This window comes from Hypanus sabinus, chromosome 18, assembly GCF_030144855.1.
Source record: "Hypanus sabinus isolate sHypSab1 chromosome 18, sHypSab1.hap1, whole genome shotgun sequence".
NCBI lineage: Eukaryota > Metazoa > Chordata > Chondrichthyes > Myliobatiformes > Dasyatidae > Hypanus > Hypanus sabinus.
This window is the reverse complement of record NC_082723.1, coordinates 24,430,230-24,449,644: the sequence shown is the minus strand read 5'-3', so window position 1 is coordinate 24,449,644 and position 19,415 is coordinate 24,430,230. Positions and strand designations below refer to the sequence as shown.

Below are 19,415 nucleotides of genomic sequence, written 5' to 3'. Positions count from 1 at the left end.
TATAGAAATAGTTTTGAAAGTAAATTTCAAGGGAACAAAAGGTGAAAATTAGTCTACATTTGCCTGAAGTAGAAATAATAATTTCAATATCAAAGCAAAGTAGGTATTGGGGAGGGAGGCAGCGCTAGGGGATGTAAGTTGTCAGATATTGTGGAAACATAACAGCGTCTCTACTTCCTCAGGAGTCTGTGGAGATTCGGCATGTTACTGAAAACCTTGGCAAACTTCTATAAATGTGTGGTGGAAAGTGTGCTGACTGGCTGTGTTACGGCCTGGTCTCAGAACACCAATGCCTTTGAGTGGAAAATCCTACAAAAGTTAGTGGATTCGGCCCAAAACATCACCGGTAAAATCCTTCCAACCATTGAGCACATTTACATGAAAGGTTGCTGTAGGAAAGCAGCACCCATCATCAAAGATCCTCACCTCCCAGGACATGCTCTTTTCTCATTGCTGCCAACAGGTAGAAGGTACAGGAGCCTCAGGACTCGTACCACCAGGTTCAAAAATGGTTACTACCCCTTAACCATCAGGCTCTTGAACAAAAGGGGTTAACTACACTCACTTAAGTACTCTTTTTGTCTTGTTATTTTTTGCTATTTATTTATTGTCTGCATGTACAGTTTGCAGATCCTGTTTATAATTACTGTTCTATAGATTTGCCCGCAGAAAAGGAATCTCAGGGATGTATGTGGTGACATGAATGTACTCTGATAATAAATTTTACTTTGAACTTTGAATGTGGAAGCTGAAATAGAATTCCTTTTACAAGATTCAAATGGTTTGTTGAAACAGGTAAAGAGGGATAAGTCCATCAAGTAGGAATCTACACTCAGTGGCCACTTTCTTAGGTACAGGAGTGGAACCTGCTGTGGTCTTCTGCTGCTGTAGTCCAACCACTTCAATGTTCGAAGTTTTTCTGCATTCAGTGATGTTCTTCTGCACACCACTGTTGTAATCCATGGTTATTTGAGTTATTGTGGCCTTCCATCAACTTGAACCAGTCTTCCTGTTCTCCTTGGACCTTTCTCATTAACAAGGTACTTTCACCCACAGAACAACTGCTTACTGGATTTTTTTTTTAAATTTTGCACCGTTCTCAATACACTCGAGAGACTCAGGAGATTAACAGTTTCAGAGATACTCAAACCACCCCATCTATCACCAACAATCATTCCATGACCAAAGTCACTTAGGTCACATTTCTTCCTCATTCTGATGTTTGATCTGAATAACAAGTGAACCTCCTGACAATGTCTGCATGCTTTCATGCATTGAATTGCTGCCATGTGATTGGCTGATTAGATGTTTGAATTAATGAGCAGGTGTACCTAATAAATTTACCATTGAGTTTATGGTGCATGATGGTAGCTTTGCTCATCCTGGTTTTTGACAGTAGGAGTTGTAATGCTTAAAAGTGGAATGATGGATTTGTAAGTGTCTCTGTACTGTCGGACTGGTTAGATGAGAAAGATAGTGAGGTGTAACTTGTCAATGACATTACGTGCATGGTTGATGTGCTGGTGTGGATTTGAAGAAAACCCAGTGAATAGTAAGATGAATTGAAAGATAATGAGGTGATTTGGGAAACGGTTGAATGGTGTTGCTGCTGTAACCCCCTGGGTCGCCTCAGGCTCGCTCAGCTCGTTCTCGTCTAGGGGGAGCAGCCTTCAGCCCCGCCAAACTGGGTAATCAGCTGGTGTGGATGCAGTCTGATGTCCCCGCCTCGCCCAAAAACAGACAGTACACCATATGCGATTAAATGAGTGCAATTTATAAAGGTTACTATAACTAAGTGATTAATAACGATACAGTATATATGAAGGAAAAACAATAAAGAAAAGGCGCCAAACTTATCAAAGTCCAAACCACTTCGTGCACAACCATTGGAGCTCAATTACTGAAGTCTTCTGGCCACCATTCAATCCCCTCTGAACTGCTCGACTCGCAGCTCAGGACCACCGGAAGTGGTCAACCAAGCACATCTATCATTGTCTCCTCTCCTCAGGGTACCTCTTGGCCTTGGACCCCCCCCCCCCCCCATCGGGGTCCGTTCCTTGCCCAGTTTACAGCATCGCGTCCTCTCTCTGTCACCCCCTCGCGCCGATCTGCCCAAAAGCCCGCCAACAATAGCTTACAGACTCAGAAGAAAGAACAACATTAATCCCAATTGGTTTACAAAGGAATACAATTCTCGTTATCAGTAAATTTTAACCCAAACAAGCTTCCAGCACTCTCTCGCAACAAAGAAGCATTCCTACTTTTAACAAAACAAAGAAGCCATTTTGATTACATACACAGTAACAAAGAAAAAGAAGAAATCCCCTTTACACTGTGAAGAGAATGGCAGCAGTGTTAGAAGGAGAGAGAGGCCTTGCTAAGCTGTGGCAGTATGTCCTTTCCAGCTAAATAAAGATTCTTCCATCACAATCCTTGGAGTTATGTCAGTTAGGAATACTTGGTCTCTGTATATTGAATTGACATGTGAGGTTGAAGATTTTTTTTGCTACTGGAGTTAGAATAAGCCATAGTTAAGGGTGTTTTCTCCCCCCCCCCCAAAAAAAAGGCCATCTGAATTCCATTTTTATTGCCCATTTTGTTGTACTGTATGTTGCCAATTTTCAAATTATTTGATATTTTAGCATAAATTTAAGCGTGCACGGCACACGGCAGCAACAGCCTTTCGGATCTGGTGCTACTTCAGTTTTTTAAATTTAATTTTAATTTTTAAATTTAATTTGAAGGCACAATTAGGGTTTAGGACAAAGGATAACAGTGACTATCTACCATCACCAGATACTGCTACAATACAGAGATCTCCCAAAAACAAGCCTTCATGAAAATCTGCTGGTTAGATTGCGCGACCTCGGCTTGCCGAGGGACCTTGGGCCTGCAGTCCTCGGAGTCGCCTGATGCCGGTGGCCGGAGGTGGGGGCGTCGTAAGCGGTGTGCGAGGAAGCAGAAGCGAGGCGAGCAGGCAGGAGTCCGTGCCAGGAGAAAAGCAAGCCCCAGCTGGCCGGCTCTCCCGTCCATTCTGCTCTCCAATGGACATTAAATTGGACAACATCTGTGGCAACAAAATACTTGGCGGAAGTATAGAAATGGACAGAATCCTGGACACCGCCATTCAGCTGTTTATTTATGTAACAGATTTTCCCCCAAGCCATTGGACTACCAACCTATTGACCTCTGCAGTGCCTATTGTCTTGTTTATTATTTATTGTAATGCCTGCACTGTTCTGTGTACTTTATGCAGTCCTGGGTAGATCTGTAGTCTAGTGTAGTTTTTGTGTTGTTTTTACGTAGTTCAGTGTAGTTTTTGTATTGTTCATGCAGCACCATGGTCCTTAAAAACGTTATCTTGTTTTTACTGTGCACTGTATCAGCAATTATGGTCACAATGATAACAAAACGACTTGACTTTGCAGTTTCTGGAATGTAAAGTCTAGTCCTGCTGGGAATTAGAAGAGATTGTAAAGGATTTTGTTCTTTTAAATTTGGGATGAGAAATATATTGTAAGCCAGATAACACTTAAATACTTCCTATTCTGTTACTGTTGTAGAGAGGACTAATTGTGGACTAATTGAAGTAGTTATACTGTAAATATCAAGCAGTGTTAAAATGAACTCCCTGTGCAAAACACAATCAGGTTTTCAACAGCAAGTCTACAGTATTAGCAGCTTGATGGAAATCAGTATGTTTTCCTTGAAGGATCATGATCATGATTAAACAACTTCAAAAATGGAACAACTACTGATAAATTGAGCATTTCAAATGACTTTTGACAACTCTCATTGCTGCAGTTTTATCGGCTGTGATTTTGGTTGCTTCATTTCATGAGCTAAATGGAGTCTGTTGTGCATTTGATGTTTGCTTTGCGTCACCGTCGTGCATTTCATCCTCCAAACATTGCTTTGATGGTTTAATCCTCAAGTAAGTCAGGCACTATATGAAGACCTCATGTTGTACAAACTAGTCTCAGTTTGTAGAGGACGTGTAAAAGCGAGCTGTTTCGAGAATGAAATCAAGCAGTATATAGGTAAAGTACTTTCTGGCTAAGTAATACGTTGCTCATTACCATCAGGCTCCTGAACCAGCATGGTTAACTTCACTCACATCAACTCTGAACTGATCCCACAGCTTAGACTCACCTCTAAGGACCCTGTAATTCAGCCTCTCAGTGTTTGTTAGTTACTTGCACAATTTGTTGTCCTTTGAACATTGGTTGTCTGTTTATCTATAGTTTTTGTAAATTCTCTTTTAAAATTTCATTTATTAATTGAACTACAGCACAGAATAGGCCCTACCGTCACTTCGAACTGTGCGTCACTCAACCCCCGGTTTAACCCTGCCTGATCACAGGACAGTTTACAATGACCAATTAACCTACCAGCTGGTACATTTTTGGACTGTGGGAGGAAACCAGAGCACCTGGAGGAAACCCATGTGGTTACAGGGAGAACATACAAACTCCTTACAGACAGCAGGAATTGAACCCGGGTCGCTCGCACTATAAAGTGTTGTGCTAACCACTATGATACCATGCTGCCTATTGTACATCTTTATTTTCCTGTAAGTGCCTGCTCGAAAATGAATCTTAAGGTAGGATATGGTGACACATACGTAGTTTTATAAATTTATTTTGACTTTCACTTGATCTCAACTACCTCTACTTGACTCTTGCCTTGTTTTCCTGACCAGAGCCTCAGTATTCTTCCACCCCAACCCCGCCCATCAGCTTGTGTTCCCTAAAAGCTTTACTTAATGTGCAGAATTAAAAGTAAAGAATGACCACACAAACTCAGTGACATGGACTTGATAACTGAAATTGCATATATGGTTGGCAATGTGTTGGATTTAGAAAAAATGGATCTCAGACACTTTCATACACACTAACTGATAATTGTGGGGTAAAACATCCAAGATTTATAGAAGAGATTCAATAACATAAAACAGTTATATCTGTAAAAGCTGTAATAGTTAGACAATAGGAGGGAAATGTTTATTACTTTTCCTTCCTCCTACAACCCTTTGGCCAGGCTTTGTCTTCCTCAGACTAGTCTGAATGTTCAGCCACTGTTAATGTACATTGTTCTGAAGCGATTGCTTTATTTTCCTGGAAATGCCTGGAGGAAACTGAATCACAAGGTAGTATATGGTGACATGTACATGTACATATAGCTAGGGTGCCCTTTGCACAATACTGTATTTGTCAATGTGGAGCGGAGAGCGAGCTTGTAAATCTGGTGGGATGCTGGAAATGGCAAGGGTGGAATGCCACGAGAGGGGTGAGGGACAGGTGGTAGAGTAGTAATGCTAAGGGTGGGGGTTGGCACAGTTGTAGACACACCCAGACCTGAGATACATACCAGGCAAGATCATTTGATTCCAAACAAATGCTTCATTGATCATTATAGAAAGTTTCTCTGGTGCTTCCCGCTCCTGCGAGCATGTACGTACACGTGTACACCCCCCCCCCCCCCCGGTCAATATACATATATATATATATATATATGTGTGTGTGTGTGTGTGTGTGTGTGTCTGTATGTATACATGTGTATATCTGGTTGGAATCACTACATTGAAGAATACTACTTGACATGTGCCTGTTTGTATTTCAGATGCCAAGAATCCACTTGTGGTTGACAGTTAAAATCAGTGATGTGAGGCTATGGTTAAAAGATGCTGGTGACAGTTTCATTGATAGCTGAGCAACATAACCCTTTATTCATTTTAATTTTGTAGTTAGAAACAAAAAGTCTACCATGTATATTTACTGATGGCTGTTAACAAACTCTTAGTTTTAAACTGAATGAAGTCACTAATTTTTTCCAGTATAAATAGAAATTCATTTGACACATTTATTTTAACCGAGGGCAGTGTTAATTGCAATGTCATTTTGGATTTGATATCATTTCACAGCTTTTCCATTTCCAAATGAACAGTCTGAGTGTAAATTGAAAGTATCGCTGTCATTTGTGGAGTTGGCGACTTGCAATAGCTGTTGTGACTGTGATCTGAGTCATCGGAGAGACACTGAAGCTAGTGATATAAAGGTTTTTTATAATTCACCAGGGCAAGCAGACATTCTTCTGGAGACCTTGGTTGGTTCCCCCAGTAGGAGCAAACTGAAAGATCACTCAGGGTTGGTGTTTGAAATAACAGTAACGAGTGATTTGTTTAAAAACTGGTGCACACCAGGAGATCAGTCAAAGCCCTATCTGAACATGAATTTGGTACAGCTTTTACATGATCACTGTTGAATCACAGATGGTGATGAATCAGCAGAAAGGAGAGAGATTGAAAATCAGGCTAAATAGTACCACAGTAACACCTCTTCTCGATGTCAGCAAGACTAAGGTTATTGACTTCAGGAGGAGGAAACCAGAGGCCATGAGCTGGTCTTCATCAGAGGCGCAGAGGTGGAGATGGCCTGCAACTTTACATTCCTCAGCGTTATCATTTCAGAGGACCTGTCCTGTGCGCGGCACACAAGTGCAATTACGAAGAAAGTACAGCAACACCTCTACTTCCTTGGGAGTTTGCGAAGATTCAGCATGACATCTCAAACTTTGACAAACTTTTATAGATGTGTAGTGGAGAATATATTGACTGGCTGGATTGCAGCTGGTATGGAAACACCAATGCCCTTGAATGGAAAATCCTACAAAAAGTAGTGGATACAGCCCCATCCATCACTGGTAAAGCCCTCCCCACCCACCAATGAGTGCATCTAGATGGAGTGTTGTCACAGGAAGGCAGCATCCTTTATCAGGGAGCCCCATCATCCAGGTCATGCTCTCTGCTTGCTGTTGCCATCATGAAGAAAGTACAAGAGTCTCAGAACTCTCACCACCAGGTTCAGGAACAGTTACAGTTATTACCCCTCAACCATCAATCAGGCTCTTTAACCAAACAGGGTAACTTCACTCAACTTCACTTGTCCCATCACTGAAATATTCCACTATCCATGGACTCACTTTCAAGGATTCTTTCTCTCATGCTCTCATTATTTATTTATTGCTTGCTTATTATTTCTTTATTTTTGTTCTTTTTGTATTTGCAGTTTGGTGTGTTTTGTACACCAGTTGAACACCCAGGTTGGTGCAGACTTTCATTGTTTCTATTATGGTTATTATTCTATTATAGGTTTATTGAGTATGTCTGCAAGAAAATTAATCTCAGGGTTGTACATATTATATATGTACTTTGATAATAAATCTACATTGAACTTTGCTGCATTCTATGACTCTACTTTTCCCTGTCCATTGGCACAATCACATCCTTATTTACTAGTTATTATCCCTTACTATTCTTTTTCCTATGATACCTGCAAACTGAACACGTTTTTCTACCTTTAAGATCAAAGGTAATAACATTAGGTGATCTAATACAATTTCAATAGTTATAATAACTATTACTGTTACTTTAATTTTGTGTTGAGAATGCTTCCTTTGACTAACTTATCTACAGTGGGAGACATCTCTGGATGTTCAAACACCTTTGCTGAGATAAAACAATTCACGTAGATGGTCTCAAATCTTCTGGGGACAGCGATTCCAGACACCCAAAACTAATGTAAGCTCTGATTCTGAGTACACAGCTATCCCAACAACTGATCATGTACCTATGACCATGTTTGATGCACTAAGTGACAAAATCAGTCTGGCCTGCCTGCTTGAACTCCATCAGAATGCTGCAAAATAACAGCCCATGTTGCCTGGTTTGATAGCTTCGCATTAATTTCGAGAATGGAATGAGTAGTAAAAGGGTAAAGTAGTTTCTGCTAGGTAAAGAGCCTGTTGGTAATGATGCTCATCACTATCAGGCTTCTGAACTGGTGTAGATAACTTCACTCATCTCAAATCTGAACTGATTTCACAACCTATAGACTCACCAATTGTTAATTGGTCCTTGGAGGTGAGGCTATAGTTTGTGGAATTAACATGATTCATCATGGCAAGCAGGCCAATTAACATAACCCTGTTGTTTTATGTATGGCTGATGCAGTGGAGAATGTTTCATGGTCACTTCACTTTTTAAGCCGTCTCTTGGTATACAACCCCCTGCTGTGGCCAGCAGCCTGTGTTCTGTAGACGGTGCTTATTGCAAAACTATCCTTTTAACTTCAAACTGTTACTGCTTGCAGTTTACATTAAGAACTGGAGACTGGTTCTCACTTGAATTAATATCTGCTATATTGACATAATTTCCTAACTCCAGAAACATCCTGAACAATAGTCACACACAGATCCAATCTTACTGTTTTCTCATGTTTTTTTTATATATGTTGCACAATATGAGCATTCTTTGACATGGCTTGAAGTCTAGGTGTCTGATTTTTTTTTTCTAAATTGCCTTTCACAGTTCAGCCTGCACCCCCACAAATATTTTAAAACTTCTAAGATTTCTTATCAAAACTCTTTGCAACATTTTTGTAATCAAGTGTATCCTTGGAGGCTCTATTTTATTTTGTAAATATTTTTATACAGTATGTGGTGAAATATTCTGATGAGGTACTGTGACAGTACAGTGGTGTTAATTAGGAAGAGCAGAAAAACTCACTGTACATGAATTAGCTTTATTCCACCTCATGTCTACACATGCTGTCTTGTTTTCACAGATTTCGCTAACAGCAGATGGCTTGGATGCTGACCTCTGGAAGGACGGCTTATTTAAATCTAAGGTCACTAGATATCTCTGTTTTACGAGATCATTTTCTAAGGAAAACGTGAGTTCAAATTAATGACCTTCAATTTTTATAGTTATCAGTTTTGGTATAAAAAATGAGACCTATTAGGGTTGAAATATATTCAGTAACCAGTTTAGGCACACTGACTGCAAAATTAATGTGGTTTTAATAAGCACAAAAGATTCTGCAGATTTTGGAGGAGCTCAGCGGGTTAGATAGCTAAGAGTTGAATGTTTCAGGCTGGGACCTTCGTCACAATTCGTCAATAATATGGTGGTGTTCTTTCTAATACATAGATCAATCTGATTTCTTAGAATGAGGAGCTCAATTAGAGTTTTTAATCTAATACAGTCCATGCGATTGGAATAGCTTCAAATTTTAATAGATAAGTTTGGGCTGAGATTTTGTTTGTATAGTTAATAGAAGGTGGAAGTACAGGGTCTTTTGAATTTTTAGTTTGTTGCAGGAACCTGACCAATACCTTCACAACAAGACACTATTTATAGATAAATACAGTGATGTTTTATGGTTGGGCGTGCATCTTGTACATTGTTACAAGGTGTTGCGGATAATGAGGTGGATTTTCAAAGCTTGCAGGGAGATTTATGCCGGTTAGAAGAATGGGCTGAACGTTGGCAGATGGAGTTTAATGCTGAGAAGTGTGAGGTTCTACATTTTGGCAGGAATAATCCAAATAGAACATACAGAGTAAATGGTAGGGCATTGAGGAATGCAGAGGAACAGAGAGATCTAGGAATAACTGTGCATAGTTCCCTGAAAGTGGAGTCTCATGTAGATAGGGTGGTGAAGAGGGCTTTTGGAACGCTGGCCTTTATAAATCAAAGCATTGAGTACAGAAGTTGGGATGTAATGCTAAAGTTGTACAAGGCATTGGTAAGGCCAAATTTGGAATATTGTGTGCAGTTCTGGTCACCGAATTATAGGAAAGATATCAATAAATTAGAGAGAGTGCAGAGACGATTTACTAGGATGTTACCTTGGTTTCAGCAATTAAGTTACAGAGAAAGGTTGAACAAGTTAGGTCTCTATTCATTGGAGCGTAGAAGGTTGAGGGGGGATTTGATCAAGGTATTTAAAATTTTGAGAGGGATAGATAGAGTTGACGTGAACAGGCTGTTTCCATTGAGAGTAGGGGAGATTCAAACTAGAGGACATGATTTGAGAGTTAGGGGGCAGAAGTTTAAGGGAAACACGAGGGGGTATTTCTTTACTGAAAGAGTGATAGCTGTGCGGAATGAGCTTCCTGTAGAAGTAGTAGAGGCCAGTTCAGTTGTGTCATTTAAGGTAAAATTGGATAGGTATATGGACAGGAAAGGAGTGGAGGGTTGTGGGCTGAGTGCGGGTAGGTGGGACTAGGTGAGATTAAGGGTTCGGCACGGACTAGGAGGGCCAAGATGGCCTGTTTCCGTGCTGTGATTGTTATATGGTTATATGGTTATTGTTTACCTGGTTTTCAAAGAAAATGCCAGTCCTGTAGTCTGGAGGAACATCTGAGGTATGTGGTTATCTTTTTGAGGGAATGAGCAGCAGAGGTAGCCATTGCTCACTCTCTTGAAGCAAGTAATCAGAAAAGCACAATGAAGCCCTGCTTAGCATCTATTCGTAATACTGTGGAATGCAAAGTCGCATTTTTAACGCAAATTAAGTCTAAAAACAGACCATTATAGCACAGTACATTCCCTTTGGCCCACAGTTTTGTGCCAACATTTTAACCTGCTCTATGATCAACATAGCTCTTCCGTTCTACACTGCCTTCCATTTTTCCATCATCCATGTGACCATCTAATTGTTTCTTAAATGTCTCTAATGTACTTGCCTCTACCACCACTCCTGGCAGGGTGTTCCAAGCACCCACCACTCTCTGTAATTTTTTTTAAAAATGAAACTTATCTCTGATATCTCTCCCCCTCATCCCCCCCAATACTTTCCTCCAATCACCTTAAAATTAAGCCACTTCGTATTATTGTTTGCACCCTGGGAAACAATTACTAACTATCCACTTGATCCATGCCTCTTATCTTGTATATCTCTATCAAGTCACCTCTCATTCTTCTTTGCTCCAAAGAGAAAAGCCCCAGCTTGCTCAACCTCTTCATAAGATATACTCCTGGTAAATTTCTGCACCCTCTCTAAAGCTTCCACATGCTTCCTATAATGAGGTGAACAGGACACAACAGAGTGAAAAGATAGGAAGTTTCTGTTTTTTGAACCATAGCAGTGCGTTCATTCAATTCAAGTATGATGTTCTCCTAAGAAGTTTCCTGTTGCATCCTCTGCCGCTACAGAGGTCGATCCGGAATCTGATCTGGTGCTGTGTGGGTAAGAATACGTGGTGGTTGTGGTTAGAGGTTGGGTCTTCTGGTTGTTCAGCCTTTCCCTTCGCAGATGCATCTCACCTATTATCAGGCCAATATTCTTGTTGCTTCGTTAACAGGTTACTTAATTTTTTTCCTCTCTTATTATAGTTATTTACTCTTAGGAAGTGCGAGACCCTCTTAAGAACTCCCTCTATAACCGCCCCCCCCCCCCCCCCCCGCTCGTTGCGTCTGGGGTAGGATTGTTAGAGCATGGAGTGATGTGGGAACATAGCCTCTTGGCAGGGCATGCTGGAGATGTTGCAGTATGCTGTCTTTATAACTAGCATAATTTAAAGCTATAATTGCCACAGTTAACTCACACACACACACACACACACACACACATACACACTCACACACACACACACACACACACACACACACACACACACACACACACACACACACACACACACACACACACACTCTCACACACACACACACACACACACACTCACACACTCACACACACACTCACACACACACACACACACACACTCACACATACACACTCACACACACACACACACACACACACACACACACACACACACACACACACACACACTCTCACACACACACACACACACACTCACACACTCACACACTCACACACACACTCACACACACACACACACACTCACACACTCACACACTCACACACTCACACACACACTCACACACACACTCACACACACACACACACTCACACACTCACACACTCACACACACACTCACACACACACACACACACTCACACACTCACACACTCACACACACACTCACACACTCACACACTCACACACACACACACACACACACACACACACACACACACACATCACTACCAAAGGTGCTCCTTCCCTCCAGTAGTCTGCAGGTAACCTTTGGGCAACGTGCCGAGCCCCCCCCCCCGATCTGAGTGATATGAGGCCAAGGGATCAGGTGATGGATGGTCATATAATCAGCAGGTGCATTTCGCAAGTCCTGGTTATAAGACTTAAACAGTCTCTGAGGAGTGTTCATAATGGCTGGGGTCAGCCACCTTGTAAAAGCACTGCCTAGCAGAAGGCAATGCTTCTGTAGAAAAATTTGCCAAGAACGATCATGATTGCCTACGTCATTTGACATGGCACATAATGAATGAACAAAATGTAATAGTAACACCATTCTGTAGCACTGTGGTTGAAAGATAGTGAGAATGGGAGTGATAACCAAACAGTATGCTTCATTGTATTGCATGAATTACATTATACAGAAACAGGTCCATGCAAGTAGTCTTCACTTGACCTTTTTTCCCTCTTAGCTAACCACATCAGTGTAATTTCCAAAGCAACAACAGCCTGTACAGTACTGTAAAGAAGTCTTGCATACACAGGCATATATTCAAGACTTTTGCACAGTACTGTAGTAATTTTATGTATTGCACTGTACTGCTGTCACACAAAAACTCAGATTTCATGTCATATGTGAGTAATGATAAACCCAGTTCTGTTATAGGTCTCTATCACGGACTATGAGTTGGAAAGAGGCAGGGAGAGCGGAATCAATGTTGGAAAAAGGAAGCATTGAATAAATAAATGTTCAATAAGCCAATTGTTTGAAATCACATGATCTTGCCTGGTGTCTCAGGACTGGGTGTATATGCACCCACGCCATCCCCCTGCCCCTGCCACTTCTTCTCTGCCATCCGTCCCACACCCCTTCTGTGGTGCTATTCCTAATATCCTTTGCTCCCACCAGATTTACAAACTCACTTTCTGCTCCACATTGACAAATACAGTACTGTGCAAAAGTCTTAGGCACCCTAGGAAATATGCAGCCAGGGTTGGTAGTGGGGGTAAATGCTGTAGAGATGATTAAGAGTCTCTTGGATAAGCACATGAATGTGCTGGTAATGGAGGGATATGGACATGTATAAGCAGAAGGGGCTCATTTAGCTGTGTGTTGAATTACAAGTTTAGTTAGTTTGGCTGAATCTTGTGTGGCAAAGGGCCTATTCTGTGCCATAGTGTTCTGTGTTCTAACATTGCAACATTATCCAGTATGCTTCACTTTGAATTTGAATTTGTATTTGAATTAAATTTACAGAGTCACATTAAGAGATGAGTAGGGTTATGATTCGGGTTAGAGAGGATTTGGGGTTTGATGATCATGCTGCCTTTTTCTTTCTTGCCTTCATGGCTACCCGAAGAAGAAGAATTTTAGAGTTGTATACTTTGATAATAAAGTGAACCTTTGAAGGAAGGAGGAGAGGCAAAGGTTTGGAGAATGAATTCCAGGGGTTGAAGGTCTGTCAGTTTCTGACTAGGATAACGGTGGTGAGGGAATGTGTCAGAAACCAGAACGTGGCATCAACAGAGTGCAAACCCTTCAAAGGGCTTCAGAGAAGAGGGGATGGGAAGAATAATGAGAGAGGCCAAAAGTCGAGTTTAATCCTCAGACCTGCTTTTGTTTTATTTTTGTATTCATCCAATGTTCTAGATCTCAAATGTAAAAGAGATGAGGGCAGTAAACATTAAAATTCTAGCAACACACACAAAATGCTGGAGGAACTCAGCAGGTCAGGCAGCATCAATACAAATTAATAAACAGTCGACGCTTTGGTCTGATGTTGATCAGACCCAAAAGACGCAAACCGATTGGAGTGTTCAGGAAATGTGGTAATAAGTGTACAAGCACAATAAGGTAACTTAAGTCTAATTTATTATCATAAAACGGAAAGCACAAGTAAACCACATTAAATGCTACATAGTATGTTACAAACATTTCAGGGCTTATGATTCTCGGTCGCCCCTCGATTGTTGCCATTTTCGGGAGACTTGATTGCCGCCATTGTTGGAGGGGCTCCAAATTCTGATTCATGAAATCACCCTGGGTCTGTCCTCGGCACTGATCGATGGTGATTCCTCAGTCTAGGTGAAATCCCAAGAACCGAGTGAAAGTGCCTCAACAAATCAGAGGTTCAACGCACAAGCATGGCAAGGCGCACAGAAACAGATAAACTCTTTGGTCTTTTGTTTTCATGTCACTGGTGCCTTGAGGTTAAGAAAGAATCAGAGGCTATTAGCAAACAGTTAACAAACCTACAGTGTAAGAATACAGCGGCTATTAACAAACATTCAACAGACCTACAGTGTTTATTGTACAGGTGCCTTGCACACTGCAAGCTCACAAAGAGCTGAAATGTCACTAGGGGTTGTTCAGACTTTCATCCAGTATTACAATGCACTACAACAGCCAAGACCCTTCTTCTGTACTGGAATGGAAGGAGATAGATGTCAGAACAAAAAGATAGGGGAGGATAGCTAGAAGGTGGAGCCAGGTGGGAAGGAAAGGCAAAGGGCCGGTGAGGAAAGAATCTAATAGAGGAGAGTGGACCATAGGAGAAAGGGAAGGAGGAGGGGGATCCTGGTGGGGGTGATAGGCAGGTGAGAAGAGGTAGGTGGCCAGAGTGGGAAATAGAAGTAGAGAGGAGGGGGAGGATTTTTTAACCAAAAGGAGAAATTGATATTCATGCCATCAGGTTGGAGGCTACCCTGAGGGTGACCTCATCTTAGCAAAAGTGGAGGCCGTGGACCGACATATCAGAACAGAAGTAGTAATTGGAATTAAACTGTTTGGCCACTTGGAAATTCTGCTTTTGGCAGATGCAGTGGAAGTGCTTGACGAAATGGTCCCCCAATAGACAATAGCTCTGCCATCGGAAGGTTCCGCTTTTGGTGGACGGAATTCTGAGAAACATTGTCCCTGAAAGCTGCTATCAGATTTTTTTGAATGGTCCATGAACACTACTTCATTATTCATCATTTGAAATATTTATATATTCTGTACCCTTATTTATTTTGCAATGTTTATGTCTTGCACTGACTACTACTGTGGCAACACAACAGATTTCATGACATGTAACAGTGATAATAAACCTGATTCTGATTCTGATTAATCTGCTTGGGCTGTGACAGTAATGTCATCTTTGAATTTCTTTCATCCTGTGCTTCGTCTTTAAGTTATCAATCTCACTGGTGCTCTACCACCAGTTCTCCAGCTTTTGATAATTTATCTTCTCTTGATCTCTGTGTTTTATTGTTCCTCTATCTGAGACCACCACTGGTTTTCCTCTTCACTCTTTCTTTCCTACTGAGGGTTTTGAGCTTTTATTTGTCAGAGAAAATTGTTTCCCACATCTCCTCTGTCAGTCTCTTTTCCATCAATCCCATTTTCTAAGATCCAGTGAATATAAGCTGGTTATAGTCACATTTCACACAGTAGCTGCCACCCCCCACTCTTGAATCTCTATGGTCAAGGTGCATTGAATAACTTGCAAGACACCTTGACAACTTCCTCAATCACTGGGATGAGGTACGACTGAGATTAATCGTGCATATAGAGACCAATACTGCACACACTGCTCCAGGCATGGTCTTGCCGAAGTTCAAAGTAAATTTATCAGAGTATGTATGCCATATACAAACGTGAGATTCGTGTATTGTAAATATTGTGTAGTTGCAGCAAGACTTTCTGATCTTCAGCTGTATCACATTAAAGATGATCATTGTCATCTGAATTAATTAACTTTGACTTTCATTAACCAGTGTACCAGGATCTTTCCATGTAATCAACATTTACCAGGTTCTTCATAAGACCATGAGATATAGGAGCAAATCTGCCATTTCATCATGGCTAATCCATTTTCCTTCTCGGTCCCAATCTCCTGTCTTCTTCCCATATCCCATTATGCCCTGACAAATCAAGAATCTATTAACCTCTGTCTTAAGTATACATTTAGGAGGAGCATACAGGGAGGAGAAACACCTGTATTCCATCTAGGGAGCCTCCAGCTGATAGCATGAACATTGAATTCTTGAACTTTCGTAATGCTGTCCCCACCCCTCCCTTCACCATTCCCTATTCTCATTTCCCTTCACCTTTTCTTATCTGCCCATCACCTCCCACTGGAGCTCCTCCCCCTCCCCTTTCTTCCATGGCGTTCTGTCCTCTCCTATCAGACTCCTCTTTCTCCGGCCCTTTATCTCTATCACCAATTGACTTCCCACCTCTTTACTTCACTCTGTTTCCCAATTTCAGCACTCATCTACTAACTTGTATTTCTTCCTTCCCTCCCCATCTTCTTTTACTCTGACTTCTCATCTTTTTTTCTCCAGTCCTGATGAAGGGTTTCATCTCGAAATGTCGACTGTTTACTCTTTTCCATAGATACTACCTGGCCTGCATTATTTTCTTCAGTATTCCTCCAGTATTTTGTGTGTGTTCCTTAAATGTACATAAAGACCGGCTTCCACAGTGGCCTGTGTCAGAATTCCACAGGTTAACCATTCTCTGGCTAAAGAAATTCCTCCCCATCTCCATTCTAAAAAGACACCCGTCTATTCTGAGGCTGTGTCCTCTGGTCTTAGACTCTGCAATCTCAGGAAATATCCTCTCCAGATCCACTTTATCAAGGCCTGTCACTCTATCAATTCAATAGGTTTCAATGATGGCGCACCTCATTCTTCAGAATTCTAATGAATGCAGGCCCAGAACCATCAAATACTTTCAAGCTAGAAATGTATCCTAGAATCATTTTCGTGAACCTCCTTTGAACCCTCTCCAGTTTCAGTATATCCTTTCTATGATAAGGGGCCCGAAGCCGCTCACAATACTCCAAGTGAGGCCTCAACAGTGCTTTATATAGTCCTAACATTACATCTTTGCTTTTATATTCTAGTCCTCTTGAAATGATCACTAACATTGCATTTGCCTTCCTCACTACAGACTCAACCTGCAAATTAACCTTTAGGGAATCCTGCACAAGGACTCCCAAGTCCCTTTGCGCCTTAGTTTTTTGTTTTTTCTCCCCTTTTAGAAAATAGTCAACCCTTTCATTTCTTCTACCAAAATTCATGACCGTACACTTCCCGAGACTGTATTCCATTTGCCATTTCTTTGCCCATTCTCCTAATCTAAAACATTATGCATACTTTCTCAAAACTACCTGCCCCTTGACCTATATTTATATCGTCTGTAAACTCTGCAACAAAGCCGTCAATTACATAATCTGACATGTAATGTAAAAAGGGGTCCCAACACAGACCCCTGTAGAACACCACTAAACACTTGCTGCCAGTCTTTCTTTATTGCCACTCTTTGACTGCTGCCAATCAGCCAGTGCTTTATTCATGCTGTAATCTTTCCCGTAATACCATGGGCTCATAGCTTGTTCATGTGTGGCACCTTGTTAAAGGCCTTCTGAAAATCCAGGTACACATCAATTCTCTTTTGTCTATCCTGCTTGTTATTTCTTCAAAGAATTCCAACAGATTTGTTAAGCAAGATTTTCCCTTGAGGAAACCATGCTGACTACAGGCTATTTTATCACGTACCTCCAAGAACCCCAAGACCTCATCCTTGATAATCGATTCCAACATCTTCCCAAGCACTGAGGTAAAACTAACTGGCCTATAGTTTCCTTTCTTCTGCCTTCGCTCCCTTCTTGATGAGGGGAGTGACATTTGCAATTTTCCAGTCCTCCGGAACCATTCCAGAATCTGGTGATTCTTGAAAGATCAATACTCATTCTTTCACAATCTCTTCAGCCACCTCTTTCAGAGCCCTTGGGTGTATACCATCATGTCCAGGTGAGTATCTACTTTCAGACCCTTTAGATTCCCAAGAACCGTGGTAACTTCACACACTTCATGACTCCTGACGCCTGGAGCTTCCACCACACTGCTAGTGTCTTCCACAGTGAAGACAGATGCAAAATTCTTTTTCAGTTTGTCTACCATTTCCTTGTCCCCCATTACTGCCTTGCCAACATTATTTTCCAGCAGTATGATATCCACTTTTGCCTTTCTTCTACACAATAGACAATAGGTGCAGAAGTAGACCATTCGGCCCCTCGAGTCTGCACCGCCATTCTGAGATCATGGCTGATCATTCACTATCAATACCCAGTCCCTGCCTTGTCCCCATATCCCTTGATTCCCCTATCCATCAGATATCTATCTAGCTCCTTCTTGAAAGCATCCAGAGAATTGGCCTCCACCGTCTTCCGAGGTAGTGCATTCCACACCTGCACAACTCTCTGGGAGAAGAAGCTCTTCCTCAACTCTGTTTTAAATAACTGACCTCTTATTCTCAATCCATGCCCTCTGGTACTGGACTCTCCCAACATCTGGAACATATTTCCTGCCTCAATCCTATCAAATCCTTTAATTATCTTAAACGTTTCAATCAGATCCCCTCTCAATCTCCTCAATTCCAGCGTGTACAAGCCCAATCTCTCCAATCTCTCTGCGTAAGACGGCCCTGCCATCCCAGGAATCAACCTAGTGAATCTACGCTGCACTTCCTCAACTGCCAGAATGTCCTTCCTTAAACCTGGAGACCAAAACTGTACACAATATTCCAGGTGTGGTCTCACCAGGGCTCTGTACAAATGCAAAAGTACATCCTTGCTCTTGTATTCAATTCCCCTTGTAACAAAGGCCAACATTTTTTTTGCCCTCTTCACTGCCTGTTGCACTTGCTCATTCACCTTCATTGACTGGTGAACTAGGACTCCTAGGTCTCTTTGCATTTCTCCCTTACCTAACTCTACACCGTTCAGACAATACTCTGCCCTCTTGTTCCTGCTTCCAAAGTGGATAACTTCACATTTATTCACATTGAATGACATCTGCCAAGTATCTGCCCACTCACCCAGCCTATCCAAGTCTCCCTGTATTCTCCTAACGTCCTCTTCGTATGTCACACTGCCACCCAGTTTAGTATCGTCAGCAAACTTGCTGATATAGTTTTCAATGCCCTCATCTAAATCATTGACATAAATCGTAAAGAGCTGTGGTCCCAATACAGAGCCCTGTGGTACCCCACTAGTCACCTCCAGCCAGTCCGAGAAACACCCATTCACTGCTACCCTTTGCTTTCCATCTGCCAACCAGTTTTCTGTCCATGTTGAAACCCTGCCCCCAATGCCATGAGCTCTGATTTTACTCACCAATCTCCTATGTGGCACCTTATCGAATGCCTTCTGAAAATCTAGGTATACAACCCACTGGCTTACCCTCGTCTAACATCCTTGTTACACCCTCAAAAAACTCCAACAGATTAGTCAAGCATGATTTGCCCTTGGTAAATCCATGCTGGCTCGGCCTAATCCTATTTCTGCCATTTAGATGTGCCACTATTTCGTCCTTAATAATGGACTCAAGCATCTTCCCCACGACTGACGTTAGGCTAACAGGGCGATAGTTCTCCGTTTTCTCCTTCCCTCCCTTCTTGAAAAGTGGGATTACATTAGCCACTCTCCAACCTTCAGGAACTGATCCTGAATCTAAGGAAC

The 19,415-nt window shown here is 41.7% G+C and overlaps 1 protein-coding gene across 8 annotated transcripts in view; it reads left to right on the top strand.

The window, feature by feature from the left end:
• The window catches only part of LOC132407418 (multivesicular body subunit 12B-like), a 334,665-nt gene that overhangs the window by 52,000 nt on the left and 263,250 nt on the right, over nt 1–19,415 (top strand). For all 8 annotated transcript variants that reach the window (XM_059993879.1, XM_059993878.1, XM_059993876.1 and 5 more), the window contains exon 3: nt 8,625–8,732. In XM_059993879.1, the coding sequence (XP_059849862.1) occupies nt 8,625–8,732 (108 nt within the window). The remainder of the gene's footprint in view (nt 1–8,624; nt 8,733–19,415) is intronic.